Source organism: Magnolia sinica, chromosome 1, assembly GCF_029962835.1.
Source record: "Magnolia sinica isolate HGM2019 chromosome 1, MsV1, whole genome shotgun sequence".
Lineage (NCBI taxonomy): Eukaryota > Viridiplantae > Streptophyta > Magnoliopsida > Magnoliales > Magnoliaceae > Magnolia > Magnolia sinica.
Window position 1 is genome coordinate 137,579,228 of NC_080573.1, and position 15,672 is coordinate 137,594,899.

The 15,672-nt window shown below is 42.1% G+C and overlaps 1 protein-coding gene across 4 annotated transcripts in view; it reads left to right on the forward strand.

Moving 5' to 3' along the window:
• The window catches only part of LOC131220218 (DNA topoisomerase 6 subunit B), a 31,258-nt gene extending 15,624 nt beyond the window's left edge, over positions 1–15,634 (forward strand). For 3 of the 4 annotated variants that reach the window (XM_058215182.1, XM_058215194.1, XM_058215189.1), the window contains 8 exons: positions 11,859–11,974; positions 12,116–12,201; positions 12,457–12,529; positions 13,182–13,273; positions 13,364–13,502; positions 13,639–13,733; positions 13,957–14,131; positions 15,409–15,634. In XM_058215182.1, coding sequence (XP_058071165.1) covers positions 11,859–11,974; positions 12,116–12,201; positions 12,457–12,529; positions 13,182–13,273; positions 13,364–13,502; positions 13,639–13,733; positions 13,957–14,131; positions 15,409–15,555 — 923 coding nt within the window. In that variant the 3' untranslated portion in view covers positions 15,556–15,634. The remainder of the gene's footprint in view (positions 1–11,858; positions 11,975–12,115; positions 12,202–12,456; positions 12,530–13,181; positions 13,274–13,363; positions 13,503–13,638; positions 13,734–13,956; positions 14,132–15,408) is intronic. The other variant, XR_009158529.1, reaches the window with a different exon arrangement.
• The last annotated feature ends 38 nt before the right edge of the window (positions 15,635–15,672 follow it).

Sequence of the window (15,672 nt, forward strand, 5' to 3'; positions counted from 1 at the left end):
TCTGCCCAACCTACTCAAAATTGTTGTCGGGCACTTGAACATGGTCATATAGTATGGGGGAAGGTTGGATAATGCAGCCTTGATCAACATGACCCTATAACCCAAAAAGACAGGCGTTGGCTTTTCCACTTTGAAAGCTTTTTCTCAACTTTTTTTAATTATTTTTATCCCATGAACTCTTTGTTAGCACCTTAGAATTATAAAATAAAAATAAAAAATAAAAAAATCTTCCTTGGGTTGCCGATATAGAGCAAGAGCCCAATTTATGTTGACAGGAAGGCACCGATATGACATTCAAACTCCTTAGCAAGATCTTCCACCACCTCCCTGGAAGTACCCGCTCCCAATATCTCACTCTTGGCCACATTCACTTTCAAAGTGAAGATCGTCCCAAAACATTTGACTAGCTTCCTTGTGTCATCCACCAATTCAACCTTTGCATTGCCAACTAGAATGGTATCATCTGCAAACTGGAGATGGGAAACTTCTAGACGTGATCTTCCTGCCCTGAAGCCGTTGATAAAACCAACTTCTTGACCTTGCCTTGACATTCTACTTAACACCTCAACCACAACCACAAATAGGAATTGGGAGAGCGGATCCCCTTACCTCAACCCTCTTGAAGCTTGTAAATAGCCTTTAGGAGAGCCATTTACAAGAACAGAGAACCTCGCCGAACAGGCACACTCCTGCATCCACGTCCTCTACTTGGATCCATGCCCTAACCTCTCTTGCATATAGTCCAAAACCACCCAGCAAACATGCTTGTATGCCTTCTCGATATCCAGCTTACATACAATACCTTTCTTCTTTTCTCTACAGTAAGCATCGATGCACTCATGAGGGATGGGAACATTGTCCACTATTTGCATGCATGCCACAAATACTTCCTATGAATATGAGATTACCTTATCAAGGACCGCTTAAAACCTCATAGCCAAGAATTTTGCTAATATCTTTTAAGGGCCCCCAATCAAGCTAACGAGTCTATATGGTCGTGATGCCTTTCCAGTTCTTCAATCTTTGGAATAATAGCGATAAAAGAAGCTCTCAATTCTTATCAAAACAACCCTTTACAATCTTCTTTTACATTTCATGCCTCTTTTTAAGTGTTTAAAAAGTGCTCTCTAGATTGGAGAAGCTTCGAAGAGATTTTATGTGGCATGGTGGGAGCTAAAAAGAAATTTTACCTCATGAATTGGGTTGATGTATGCAGGCCGAAAGAGGAAGGGAGGGGTGTGGGCATCAGTGATCTTCGAATCATAAATGAAGCTCTTTTAGGCAAATGGATTTGGAACAGTGTTTCAAAAAATGGAGGTCTATGGAAGGATGTCTTAGTTACAAAGTACAAGGTAGATCGAAAAGGTTGGTGGCCAAATCACATCCCTTTATATGGAGGGCCAAGTGTGTGGCAATCTATTCTAAGCATTAAGGAGTTAGTTGTTGGGGGGTGGGTTGTTTGGTAGGTGACGGCTCTAAGGTCAGATTGTGGAAAGACATTTGGCTTAAGGTATTCCGTAATGGTAATGGTGGCCATAATGGCCACTACTGTTACTTTTATGATATGGGTTGTAACGGCCATTACGGTCTCTTTTTTTATTTGAAAAAAAAAACCTTTGAAAAGCCTATATCTACCCCGTAACGTTAAAAACCAAAAAATAAAAATAAAAATAAAAATAATAAAATAATAAAATAAAATTCCAAAAAACCTATATCTACCCCATAACAGATCATAACAGGACCATTACACCCTTTATAGGGGTTGTAACAGGCCATTAACGACAGTTATAGTTTTTTTTTCCCATAATGGTTGCTACATTCGTTATGACCTCGTAACGTGTAGCGGTTGCCACCGTTACCTTTATGCAACGACCTTTATAGCACACCATAGTTTGGCTAGAAGGCACAAAGCTTGAGAACAAGTATCCTTTGTTGACTCGGGTAGCTTTAGTCATAGACATTCCTGTAAAGCGCTGCTTCAACTCTCACGATCTGGGAGGGAACTAGTTTCCTCCTTTTCGAAGAGATCTTTGGGAAGAGGAAATTGCAGAGTTGTTGGCCCTTTTGAATCAACTTATTGGAGTTTCTCTATCTAATGAAATGGACTCGATTTGTTGGCTCAGCTTGAAGCTCGAAGTCAGGCAATTTCTCAGTTAGATCTCTATATCAGCGGGTTTCAGGTAGTCTTCAGTGTGGCATCAAAGCCCATACTTATCTCATTTGGGCTTATGGTGCTCCATCCAAGGTTGCAGCTTTTGCATGGCTCACAGGATGGAATAAAGTACTCACTGTCGATAATTTAGAGAAAACGGGCCTCGTCTTAGTAATTGCATGCCCGTTATGTTGGAAAGAAGAAGAGTTGGTTGACCATCTTTTCATTCACTGTCCGTTCTCTAGCAAGGTTTGGAGCAGCATCCTGGGCCTTTTTTTAATATGTAAGCTGGGTTATGCCAAGATCGATTGTCGAATTTTTCGTTCAATGGTATTCTGTGGGTCTGCCCTCGTCAAGCAGGAGAAAATGGAGGTTGTTCCTCCTAGTTGGTCTGTGGGCATTTTGGTTCGAAAGAAACAGTAAATGCTATCGAGACAAGAGTGGCACTTCAAAGAGGGTTTTCTTGAAAGCTTTCTCTTCAGTTTCTGAGTGGGCAATGTAGCTCCTCCATAAGGGTTGTTTTCCTTGTTTTGCTAGTTTTCCTTCTTTTTTTTTCCCTGTTGTATCCTTTCTGGCGTGCGCTGTTTTTCCCAATAAAGTTGTCATCCTTCAAAAAGAAGAAGAAGAAGCTCTCAATTCTGAAAATAACTGACCTCTATCGCTAAACTCGTTAATGAAGTTGAAGACGTCCGCCTTCATGACCTCCCAAAAGACTTGGTAGAACACTAGGAAATATGCCTGGTCCTTGGGCCTTGTCCACCCTTAAGTAATCCATTGACTCTTTTTTTTTTTGTTCTTCCTTCGAGACGGTTCTTCTAGGTTGTCTGCCTTTGCCACTGAAATCTAGTTAAACTCCAAGCCATCTAACCTAGGCCTCTTCCATCCACATCTTCCAGCAGATTTTTGTAGAATCGCACAAACGCATTGACACCTGTTGTTTTTCCTCTACCCATTCATCCTCCATCATGGCCATGATGGAACTGATCTAGTGGTTCCTTGCCCTAGCATTAGCCATGGTGTGAAAAACTCTATATTCTTGTCTCCCTCCTTGAACCACATGGCCTGCAATCTTTATTTCTATTTTATTTCCTCATTGATTCGGTTCACATAGAGATTGGTTAAAGATAATCCTCCGATTTCTCTCTTCCTTGGACAATTCCCTCCCATCTTAGCATGTTATCTATATCTTGGATCTCCCTTAGAATGTTATCTATCTCCTTCTCTCTCCCAAGCACCTCCCTCCATTCTATTAATTCTCCTTTGAGCAATTTGAGCTTCTGATGAAGAATGAATCCCACACAATCTTCCACTAGTCTTTGACCAGCCCCTTGAACCCCTCCACTTGAAGCCAAAGAAACTTGAACATGAACATCTTGGGACCGTAGTCATCTTCTATCATCTCCAACATAATGGGATAGTGATTAGATACAAGCCATGGAAAACCCCTTTGACTTGTCAACGGGGAATTCTCCACCCACTCTGTAGACACGAGAAATCTGTCGAGCTTTGCCATGATTGTGTTTTCCTGACCATTGGTCAAGGTATATTTGACTTTCCCCATGGGTAGATCCAGTGTTTTAAATATCAATGATATCAACCGATATATCCCACAGTATATCTTGTATCCCACCTGTGCGATACGAAATGCACAGGTAGTGCGATATATCCCACATGTTCGATTTGGTGAGCATTTTCGAATTTCGATCCTTTTATTTTCTGTAAATCATGTTACATTAGTGTCAAATTGTTACAAATCCATGGATTGGGAGCTTCGATTTCGAGATTTGGAGGATATGGGGCCGAGTTGCAGAAAATTGGAAAAAAAATAAAAAAAATTCCCAATTTCTCGCAAATCATTTGCAATCTTTGTGTCCAAACATAAAATTAAACATGTATTTTTTTATTTTTTTTGAAAGGCAACGAAGATTCATTAAAAAAACCAGAAAAGAGAGGAAACAGTTTGCTGAGATAACGAGCTGAAAACTCCCTGAACTGAGATACAACCGAGAAAAACAACAGAAAAAACATAAAAAAAACTAAAAGAAAAGCCATCAAAATAGCATTTAGACAAAATAGACTCCCCACAACAAAACGCAGCCTAGCTACATCCCACTAAGCTGATGATCGGAGAGAAGAGGAATCCCACTAATGTTGATGGTGTTGCAGGCCCATTCAATGACTAGATGCTGAACTCTCTTGATCACATAGGTCATTGGATGGGAAGCATCTCCGAAACAGCGACTGTTTCTTTCTTCCCAGATGGCCCACCAAGCAGCTAGTAGGGTTATTCTCCAAATTGAGGATCTGCTCTTACCCAGAGAAACTCCATGCTAGGCTGCGAGGACACGATTCGTGGAGCTGGGAAAGGGCCAGGAGACGGGAAAAGAAGACAGGATGGCCAACCAAACTTGGTTGAAGAAAGGGCAGTGAACGAAAAGATGATCTGTCGACTCTTCATTAGACATGCAACAGACGCAAATGTTGGTTAATATGATACCCCTTTTCCTCAAATTGTCGATAGTGAGGACTTTTCTCTTCCCAACCAGCCACCCAAAAACAACAATCTTAGGAGGGACCTTATATTTCCAGACTCTTGCAGTAAACACTTCCTCGGAATTTTCTTTCTTCGTATCGAGAGATCGGTAAAGGGACTTCACCGAGAACAGGCCCTTGCTGTCTAAAGACCAGACTAACTTGTCTTGCTGCACAGGATCTAGATGACAATTTCCAATCCGCTGAAGAAGGCTCACATAAATTTTGACTTCCCAATCGTACAGATTCCCTCTAAAGGGCGGAAGCCAGACCACTACATTGCCTTGAACTGAGTAACAATCAGCCACAGTAAGGAGGGGGTTTGGGGCTAAGCGAGAGATAGCTGGAAACTCCTCTTTTAGAGCATTAGAGCCCACCCAAATATCCTCCCAAAATTGAATTATGTCCCCTTTCCCTATGGAAAAATGAATGTGGCTTTGCACCTCTTTCTGGGAAAATAAAACGCCTCACCAAACAACAGACGCGCTGCTATATGACTCACCTTTGGTCCACCAGCCTTCAGACGATTGCCCCTACTTACATTTAATCAGCCTATTCCAAAGGGCCCCCTTTTCAGCTTCAAGCCTCCACCACCACTTGTCGTGGAGGGCACGATTCATAGATTTGAGGTCTCTAAGTCCAGCACCTCCATCTCGAAATTGTTTGCACACATCTTTCCAACCGATCAAATAAAATTTCTTCCTCTCCTTGCTGCCGTGCCACAGAAAATCCCGCCTGACCCTTTTGAGAATAGATAAAATCTTCGCCGGGCATTTGAAAAGGGACATGAAGTATAAGGGAAGATTTGAGAGCGCCACTTTGATTAAAGTGAGCCGGCCACCTAGTGACAGGTACCTGCATTTCCACCTAGCAAGATAGGATTCGAAACGATCGATGACTTTGTCCTAAAGCGCCACCGGGGGCTTGCCAATACATAGGGGGAGCCGGACAAAAGAGGTAGGGAGGGAGCCCGACGCGCAACCAAAAAATTCAGCGAACCTGCATGTCTCGGTCTTGCTAGTGTTAACTCCTATCATCGTCGATTTGCTCAAATTTATTTTAAGGCCTGAAACCACTTCAAAGCAACGGATAGCGGTACGAAGGTTGCCCACTTTATCCCATTCGGCTTCACTAAACAGGAGAGTGTCGTCTGCATACTGGATGTGAGATATGGGCTGGTCCATATCTTTGATCTTGAAGCCTCCTATAATGTCTTCCGTCTGCCCTTTTCTCAACATACGTGAAAAAGCCTCTACCACAATAAGAAAGAGAAATGGGGATAGCGGATCTCTCTGTCGAAGATCTCTAGAACTTTTAAAGAAACCTTTGGGAGACCCGTTAATGAGGACTGAGAACATCGCTGAACCGACGCATGCCTTTATCCAAGCTGACCACCTGGGACCAAAACCCATCCTCTTTAGCATATACAGAAGGAAGTTCCAATCAACATGATCGTAGGCCTTCTCTAAATCGAGTTTGCATAAGATTCCTCTTGACCCGGATTTGTGACTGGAGTGCAAACATTCGGAAGCCATGAGCGCGCTATCTATAATTTGTCTTCTCAGGATGAAAGCAATTTGATGGTGAGATATGATCTTGTCCATAATCCCCTGGAGACGATTGGCGAGAACTTTAGTGAGGATTTTGTATGGGCTGCCGAGGAGACTGATCGACCTAAGATTGTGGAGAGCGTTAGCCCCCTTCATCTTCGGGATAAGAACGATGAACGTAGCCCCTAGCGCATTTGACAATTGGCCTCTTTCATGAAATTCATTAACAAAGGCCAAGATATCCCCCTGCAGCAACTCCCAGAAATGCTGAAAGAATAGGATAGGAAAGCCATCAGGACCCGGAGCTTTGTCCCCAGCCAGCGACTAAACAACATTTTTAATCTCATCAGGAGAGAAGACAGCTTCTAGGGCCATGACATCCATCTTCGAAATGCAGTCCATAGGTAAGGAGTCCAGATTGGGCCTGCGGTAGGCATCTAACTTAAGGAGATTGGAGAAAAATCTGATGGCTTCTTCTAAAATTTGTTGCTTGTCTTCAATGTGCTCCCCATTTATCGAAAGGCAGTTTATCTTATTAACTCTCGCCCGAGCACTCGCAATGGCATGAAAGTAGCGAGTATTGTTATCACCTTCCCTTATCTATTTGCACCTTGCTTTTTGCCTCCAAGAAATCTCGTCTTCAAGGACCCTAGCTGAATAATCTTTGACAAGCTCTGCACGTCTGGACCACATACCGCTGTCAATCGGAATGTCTTCACTCGCAACATCAATGGACTAGATATGATCCACAATATCTTCGGTTTCGGCCTGCCATTTGTATAGAGCATCCGATTTCCAAGCTTTAAGCTTATCCTTGATCAGACTTAGCTTTTTACATAATTGAAATCCTGTGTAACCATTGACCTCCAAATCTTTCCACCAATCAAAAATAAGTTGATCGAATTCCTCAATCTTCAGCCAAGAAATATCAAAACGAAACGGCCTCGGGCCCCAATTTTCCTCTTCCATAGAGAGCACTATCGGCGAGTGATCAGACGATGGCCGAGGGAGCGCCGATTGTAAGACATGTGGGAAAGCTTCAGTCCACTTAGCCAAGACTAAAAATCGATCTAATCTAGCGAGGGAAGGCGATGAATGTTGGTTCGACCAAGTAAATTTGGCTCAGGACAGGGGCAGGTCCACCAACGCATGGTCGTCAATCCAGCGGGAAAAAGACCGCATTGCAACGGACACTCTACCAGGCTGAGAACGCTCTTCCGCGTACCGCATAATGTTAAAGTCTCCTCCGATACACCACGGGCCGTCAAAAATTTCCCTGGTTGCGTGTAAATCCTCCCAAAAATCCGATCTCCTATCAGCTTGATTAGGATCATAGACCGAAGAAATAAGACAGGAGAAATCGGAACCAATCTGTTTTAGAACGACAGAAACCAAGAACTCTCCGATCCGACTGCGCTTCATCGACCAAATAGCCGCATTCCGGGCGATAGGGATCCCTCCTGCACTACCTGTTGCATTTGAGGACTCCCACTTCGCATCGCGCACTTTCTAGAGGGATTCCATGAGCTTGGCTGAAAAATCTTGGGCCTTTATTTCCTGAAAGCAGATGATATCTGCTTCGCTTCTTCCTGTGATGTCTTTAATCAGACAATGCATCTTCTTGGATCCCACCCCTCTAACATTCCAAGAGAGGACTTTCATCTAAAAACTGATCTTCCCCGGCGACCGCCTCCGATGATACCTTCTGTAATTTCCTTGATGAGACCAGGGCTGGACTGAAGACTCTGTAGCTCTCTATTCTTGGTGGGCTTGGGAGAGAATTTTCTTGGAGATTTGGGGTATTGCAGGGGCTTGCCGCGAGCTTCGATGTAGTGAAAGAGGGCTAAGAAATCTTCTGGATGATCTCCGAAAGAGAGACTCAAGGATCTACTGATGTGTCCCATAGCATCCCTGATCCACCGTTTTTTCTAGATAGAGTCTGCCAGTTCTGCTCTCTCGGCAGCAACCTCCTTATCTGTCTCTTAAGGGAGGCTTCCCATTCTAATCTGGAGCGGCTCAACATCAATAATGTGACCCCCTTCACCTTCCTGAAATAAGGCAATCAGAGCAGAATCTGTCATTGTCTGGGAGTTTGAGGTGGACCGCGTAGAGGAACCGATCACCGAATTATCACATTCAGTCGAGGGAATGGAAGCCTCAGACAGGGAATCCGAGAGATCCGCATCTCCCAGGGGTAGAGAGAGTGGGAGCAAATCGGACTCTCGCCGCAAGATCTGAAGGTTGAGATTCCTGAGGAAGCCGCTAAGAGAACCCGTAGCTTTCACTCTAGAGGAATGGCGCCGGTTGGAAGGAGGAGGACGGAGGGATATGTTCAAGTTCAGAGAGGCCTGGTGCGAAGAAGTCAAGTTGCCCTTTTGTCCTGGGTCGATGGAAACGTGGCTGGGGAAGACACGAGGGGTCTCCAGATCTGCGTCATTTGTCGAGGGGAGTAACACCCGCTCCATAGGTGAATCAATAAGGGCACACGAGCTAGGCACGTGGTCTCGGTCGAGACCCGATCTCATCACTGCCGTCCATGTGGATGTAAAAACATCTTCTGGAATTGCCGCCCGACACGTATTTAAGTTGCTGACATCTTTAATAGACTTCTGCTCAAGATCATCTGCACTCTCCCCGTAGGAATCATTTGCGTGGTTTTCACGACATCTGGCTTCCCGATGGTATGGTAGGTCAGCAGAGCACTGACCCTGGCCGTCCCTCTGACTTGGTACTCCTGCGGCACAATCGTATTGTGTTCCTTCTTCCACTTCCCCATCTGCTCCACTACCGGAAACTCCCTTTACCACTTCTCTGGATCTCCAAAGGTCCCCCCATCTCGGGATCGGGTCGTCCTTACGCTCCATTTGAACAGGCAGGGAGATGCAGCGATCTTCAGTCTGAATCTGAATGAAGGACGGCACTGGCGCACCCTTCTTCCTACGGACCATCACCCTGATAACCCCCATCTCCTCGCCCGGTAGAGATTTGGGGTCCACCTGAATAAGGGCTCCATGACGGGAAGCCGCGGCAAGGAAGAATCCTTTGTTCCACAGTTCTAAAGGAACCGACCAGATCAGCATCCACACCTCCTCACAGCCGAACAGGGAGAACTCTTCCCAACTCTGGATTGAAATGATCAGACCATCCTTAAATAAAACTCCTGCCATGATTAACAGGTCTATGTTGCAGTCAGGCTTCAGCTTAATCCACTGCTCGTCAAAGCCTAACGGTTTGATCGTGTAAGAAGTTTCTGGAATGCTGTAGCATTCATCAAGCCAACGGATGACTTGAGACATGGAGACACCTTCCTTGGTGATAGCAACCGCCGAATTGATTAGTTCTTTTTTGGCTCTCGCAATAGACAGAGAGTCAACATAGATACCAGCATCTTCCCCAATTTCGGTATTCTTAACCTCCTTGCCTTTATCCTGACGCACTCTTTCGGGACCGTAGGGATTTCCCCCCCTGGGATCGACGCGCCTATTTAAGAGCGCATCTCTGAAGGACGAGGAGCCTATCTAGACCTCGTATCTTGATGGTGGATTTCCTTCGATCGTCGCCTGAGATGGAGGATGGGAAGACCTCGAACTAGCAGTACACGCTCTACGCTCCGGTCCGAATCTCGCCTTCAGGACTCACAATTTCTCACCCCCAAAACTCTCTCCATTTAGGGTATGAATCGCCTTGTGAAGTTCGCTCTCGGAACTCATTCTAACCCGTGCAAATCCCCGAAGGGTTCCATTGCCCTTATTCCTTGGCAACACAACATCCATGACAGAGCCAGCCCTGCCAAAAACCCTAGAAAAATTAATGGTGAGCCACCCAGCTGGGAAACCCTTCACGAACAAAGTTGGGTAGCTAGCTACATCTCTTTTTCGTTGTATAGGGCCAGAATACCTCCTTTGATGATGCTTCTTTGCTACAATCACCCATTCATCCTTATCAGGCTGGTGATTAGAGGAAGAAGTCCCTCCCTTCTCACGAGCTTTTTCCGGACCTTCCGGGATTTTCTTCCCCTCTCCATTCGTTGTTGTTGTATGGTTTCCCTTTTCATCACGTTCCGAATTTACAGTCATTGCTTCTGCGTCATTCACATCGTCGTCGATCGCGTCATCGTTCGCGTTCGCATTCTCCATCTTGTTCAAACATGTATGTAACCTAATCTTGTGATTCTTATTTTGCTTTTGAATGTATTGCTTGTGTTTCTACACGTCTTCTTACGTATATAAATTATATGAATAAACATTGAATATACTTGCATCAATTCAGTTAGACAACGCATAGATTTAGGACCCCATACAAAGAAAACCTATTATGTGTACTTGTTTTTTTGAAATTTTTTGATTTGTATGTATTGATGTTTTTTTTTTTTTTAACAATCGCTGAAGTTTCATTGAAAAATTCAACCAATTTCCCAATGTTTTCCTATGTTTCCAACAACAACGATACATTACACGATTCAACCGATATATCCCATGCAATAACCGATATGTATCCATATCCCAAGAATGCGATACGTAACACGATACTGATATTTCGAACACTGGGCAGATCTACTGGTTGATTCCTATCCACCCACTTTGAGAAACTCCACATGCTTCCATTCTCTTGTTATTGAAGAAACTACTCATAAAGACTTTTTCCCACTCAGTACAGATTTTTCATTATAGGCTTCATGACCCATATAACCAAAATAAAGAATCTTTATTGTTCTTTTTTTGCTTTATTTGTTCTTCTGTTAAGGTTCCATAAGTTTTTTAGGGGCCAAGTGATTCTTATACAATGTTCTATCTCTTGAGATGGCTATGGCCCACTTTTTTTATGTTCTGTTAATCATTTATTTGTTAATATAGATTACTTGTAATTAGTTTTATTAGAATTGTGTGAATATTCTTTTCTAGTTTCCTTTGGTTTCAATTTTTTTCGTCATTTTATTTTGTTTGTTAATTTTATCTATGTGCATGGAAGTGTTCCCATGCCTAGATTTTTAGAGATTGAGGTGCCAGACACTTTGACACTTGGACACTTGGGAGCTATGCCATGTCCAGGTAACACTGATGATTAGAAGTGGTTATTGACAAGAATTTTTTACTAATAGTGGGAAAGACAAAAGGACACTGAAGCACAGAACATGGCTTTTCCAAACCAGGGTTGCTCATGCCACATCCACTATGGGGTGTAATATGTTCCTCTCATAGCTAATTTTTCATGTTTTTCATATCCTATTGATGCTGGAATTATGGAGACCTCTAACTGGAGTCTGGGGTAGGATATTCTGAATCTCGTTGATTAAAAAAAAAAAAAAAACAACTTTGGGAGGGCAAATCAGGCCACCTGATGTGATCATTAGGTGGGTGGGTGCCAAATGTGAAAACAATCCTGATCCTAAGTTCGAGAGCTTTTACGTTCATGTTCACTGCATTTGCCAGCTATATTGAAGCATGCATGGTAGAAAGTTCCCTTCATCGTGGAAGATGATTCATTTCTAACTTTGCCAGGATGATCATAGTTGCTGTTGTTGCCATTAAAGGAACTTGCACGTTTTGGCTCCACATTCGGGAGCCTTCAGATTGAATCAAGTTCACAACAACTACTAAAATATGTTTATGCCATTCCTTTGGCAGGAGAAATGGGCCCAGATTTTAATCCTAAGATGTCTGTGAAATCTCTGACCTCTCAGCAAGTAGTTCGTATTCATCAGTTGTTTCGTCAGGCTAAATTTGACGATCCTAGTGGTGATGTAAGTGCTCAATCTTCATCTTGGAGACCACTTCCTCCCTTAACAAATTGTATATTTTGATTATCTGATATTTTTTCGTTCCAACCTCTTAATGGTATGCATTGCATATTAGATGTGCTAACCAGTTAATGTTATCTGTAGTGTCTTAGTCCTGCAGGGGAATACAATCTTCGCTTGGGGATCATAAAAGAGCTGCATCCAGATATGGTTGCTACTTATGCAGGCAGGTTGTAGTTTCATCAGGATAGGGTTAACCCATGTTGCCTTCGATGTCTAATTTTTCACCACATAATTCCATTCTCAACTTGGGCACTTGACATCCCTGGAGATGATGCTTTATTTTAACATTTAAAACTTGAGTTATAGCAATTTTCATAAAGGATGCTATACTTTATTCTTGATTGTGGTCGATAGACATGGTTCCTAGGCATGACTTCCTCTTCTTTTCTTTTTTTCCTTTTTCTTTTTCTTTTTAAAAACAGTCCTCAAGTTTTTGAAGGGCATCCATTCATTGTTGAAGCTGGAATTAGCTTGGGTGGAAAAGATGTTAAGCAAGTAGGTTTCTTTATATAAACTACATATATTCTGTTCCTCTTGACTTGTTTTATGGAACAATGCTACCCTTTTCATCTTCTAAATGGTTTGATAAAATGTCTCCTCTGTTCACATGTTTAATCTGCCCGTCTTGGATGTTTTCCGCTGTTTTCCTCACCTTTGGTTGTTGTGGCCACAGCTCATTAGTGTTCGTGAGGAGTATATGACTGGTTCCTATGACTAATTTGTGTAGTTCTATCAGGACCTAATACAGTCGAGCTTGTTTATTCCTAAACTATTATTAATAACATAGACATGTATATAGTCATAACCTAGACTTGCATGCTAACTTGTGTCCATTAACATGTGTACGCACGCATGCACATGCAGTTACATATGTAGTGTATGTAATCATCTCTGCCCACATGCCCTATTGTTTAAATCATAGAGAGGTTCTCAATAGTTTCTGCTTTTGCAACCATGCTCCATCCTTCTAGGAAGTTTCCAATTATGTTACAAGGATGGTTCCAAAGCAATATCATAGAAAATCTCCATCACATTGCTTGACTATTTAAGCACTGTTTTGTGTGCAACCATGCTATTAATTGTTTCTTTGTTTCAGTCAAGTTTATGTTTGCCACTTACATAACAAGTTCTATTGTTAAAATCATAGGGTCTTAATATCTTTCGCTTTGCAAACCGCATTCCGCTTCTTTTTGAGCAAGGTGCTGATGTTGTCACAAGAACGGCTCAAAAAAGGATCAAGTGAGTTCTTTTTAATGCCATTTTGATAGATTATTGGAGAGAAGCTATTATTAAGTCTGGAAGATCTCATTTAATCATTCTGTCCTTCAGTTGGAATAGCTACAAGATTAATCAAGCTCAAGATAAAATTGGTGTGTTCGTGAGCATTGTAAGCACAAAAATACCCTTCAAAGGAACTGGTAAGGAATATATTGGAGATGATATCAGCGAAATAGCCTCTGCTGTCAAGGTTACTTTCTTGTCCCCGTCTTAGGACTTTTAGTAGGCTTCAGAGAGACTATGGACTAGCTAATATGTTTCCCTTTAGCCCTTTTCCTCTTTAAATCATTCATTTATTTTTATTTTCATTTATGATTATTTTGCAGTCTGCCCTCAAACAATGTTGTATTCAACTAAAATCTAAGATAGTGAAGAAAATTCAGGCTCGTGAGCGACAAGAGAGGAAGCGCAACTTAACTAGGTAATACTATCACCCATGCGTGATGCACCTTATATAACTGAGATAAAGGAGGAAGCTGGGATGCTTATTTCGTGCATGAAATTGAAATGGTCACTAACGTCCTATGTAAATTTTGGAGGTGTCTAATTTTTTTTAGTCTGCATTGACTTTTGAGTATTTTGGTCATGGAGATCCATGTTAACATGACACAACTATTTACTGTAATAATTATATTGAACTGCAGGTACATACCCGATGTTTCTAGGGCAATATATGAACTATTAAAAGAAATGTCACAGGGTCGGGAGAAAAAACAGCGGGTTTACAAAGAAGATCATGATGAAATCCTAAAGAAAGTATCAACTAGTGAGATTACAGAAGCGACCCTGAGGGAGAAACTCACACAACATGTTGAACAGGTAAAATCTCACAATTCCTTTGTTTTTCCTACTCCGTTTGACTTAAACCTGAATTTTCATAATTAACAAAAGAAAGTGCTAGGCTAGTCATGAAAGTAACCATATGGACCATTCATGAGTTGGCCTCACTTGGTATGTGATATGGCCCTGAAAAGAACCCAGCGTAGTTGTCTAATGAACCACAGTATGTTAGATCTGGACCTTGGTCAATTTTCTTAACTGCCCATTTCTCCCATACACGTGTCCCACCTGATGGTGGTTGTGGCCTATTTTTTTGGGCCCGATGCATAAACAGTGGGGCCTACCAAATGAACCTGGATCTCGCATGGCTGCATGGAGAGAGTAGGATTCCGGTGGCTATTTGCAATCACATTTCTTGTGACAGAAACTGCACGATTACAATTGAGTAAAAATGTTCAGTCTATTTGTGGGAGCTGCCTTTCAACTTCAAACAGAGGTTACCTCCCCCAACCCCCTTGAGGATGTGCGTTACATGCTTTTGTTTCAGCCAGTGTTTTGAATAGCCACACTATGGACTGTGTAGCTTGTTCTACGTGGTGTAACGTAGCTTTAATGCTACATAGCTCGTGAAAATAGCTCAAGTCACTCGCAGGCTACGCTACATGATGATTTGCGATTGTTATACTCAGACTACGCTGCGCATTATGTAGGTCACATTACATGTTACTTTTCATGAGAACATTAAAATCTATTAATGTTTTCGACAATTTGTTATATATATTTTTTATTTTCAATAAAAATTGGTGGAGTCTTTTCAATGCTTTTAATAAAATAGTAAGTGTATATTAACAATATTAAATAATTTTAGTTATACTTTTATACTTAATCAGTGCCCTTAGTTTCCTATTACTTCAGGATTTTTTTTATAATGATGACAGGGTGTCCCCGCCCCCAATTTAAGGCGAGATTATTCGTGCGGATGCACGCAATCTCCCACCAACCACGTGCATCGGATAAATCGCGGGGAGGGTAATCGAACTTTTGTCTGTGGGGAGCAAACCCACGGCACTAGCCATTCACCCAAACCCCAGGTGGGTTTCAGGTTGTGTTTGGTTGCACCAAATATGATGAAATTTTCTTAAATTTCATTATTAATCAGTCTAATTTGGTACAGAATATAATGAAATTGGTGCAACCAAGTGCAACCTTGATATTAAAAATAATAAAAATAATAAAAAATTCTACATGTAGCTTGCTACTCTTCACACTATTCACTATTTAAAACACTGGTTTCAACTTTGGATGGAACAATGCAGGTGGATTATGAGATGGCATTGGAGTATGCCACACAGAGTGGTGTGAGTGAAGAGCCTCAAGAAGCTATTTATATACAGGCACTGGAAGGCACATATGATTTTGTTGACCTCCATAGCCCTGTCTGTGTTTTTAGACTCATTCGGTAGGCATATTCCCCTGCCTGAACTGAAGCTTGTTATATTGGATATTTTCTTGCTATTAGATTAAGGGTCCATTTGGGTGTTATTATTTTGTTTTAGTTTATTTTACTTTTGCAACGGATG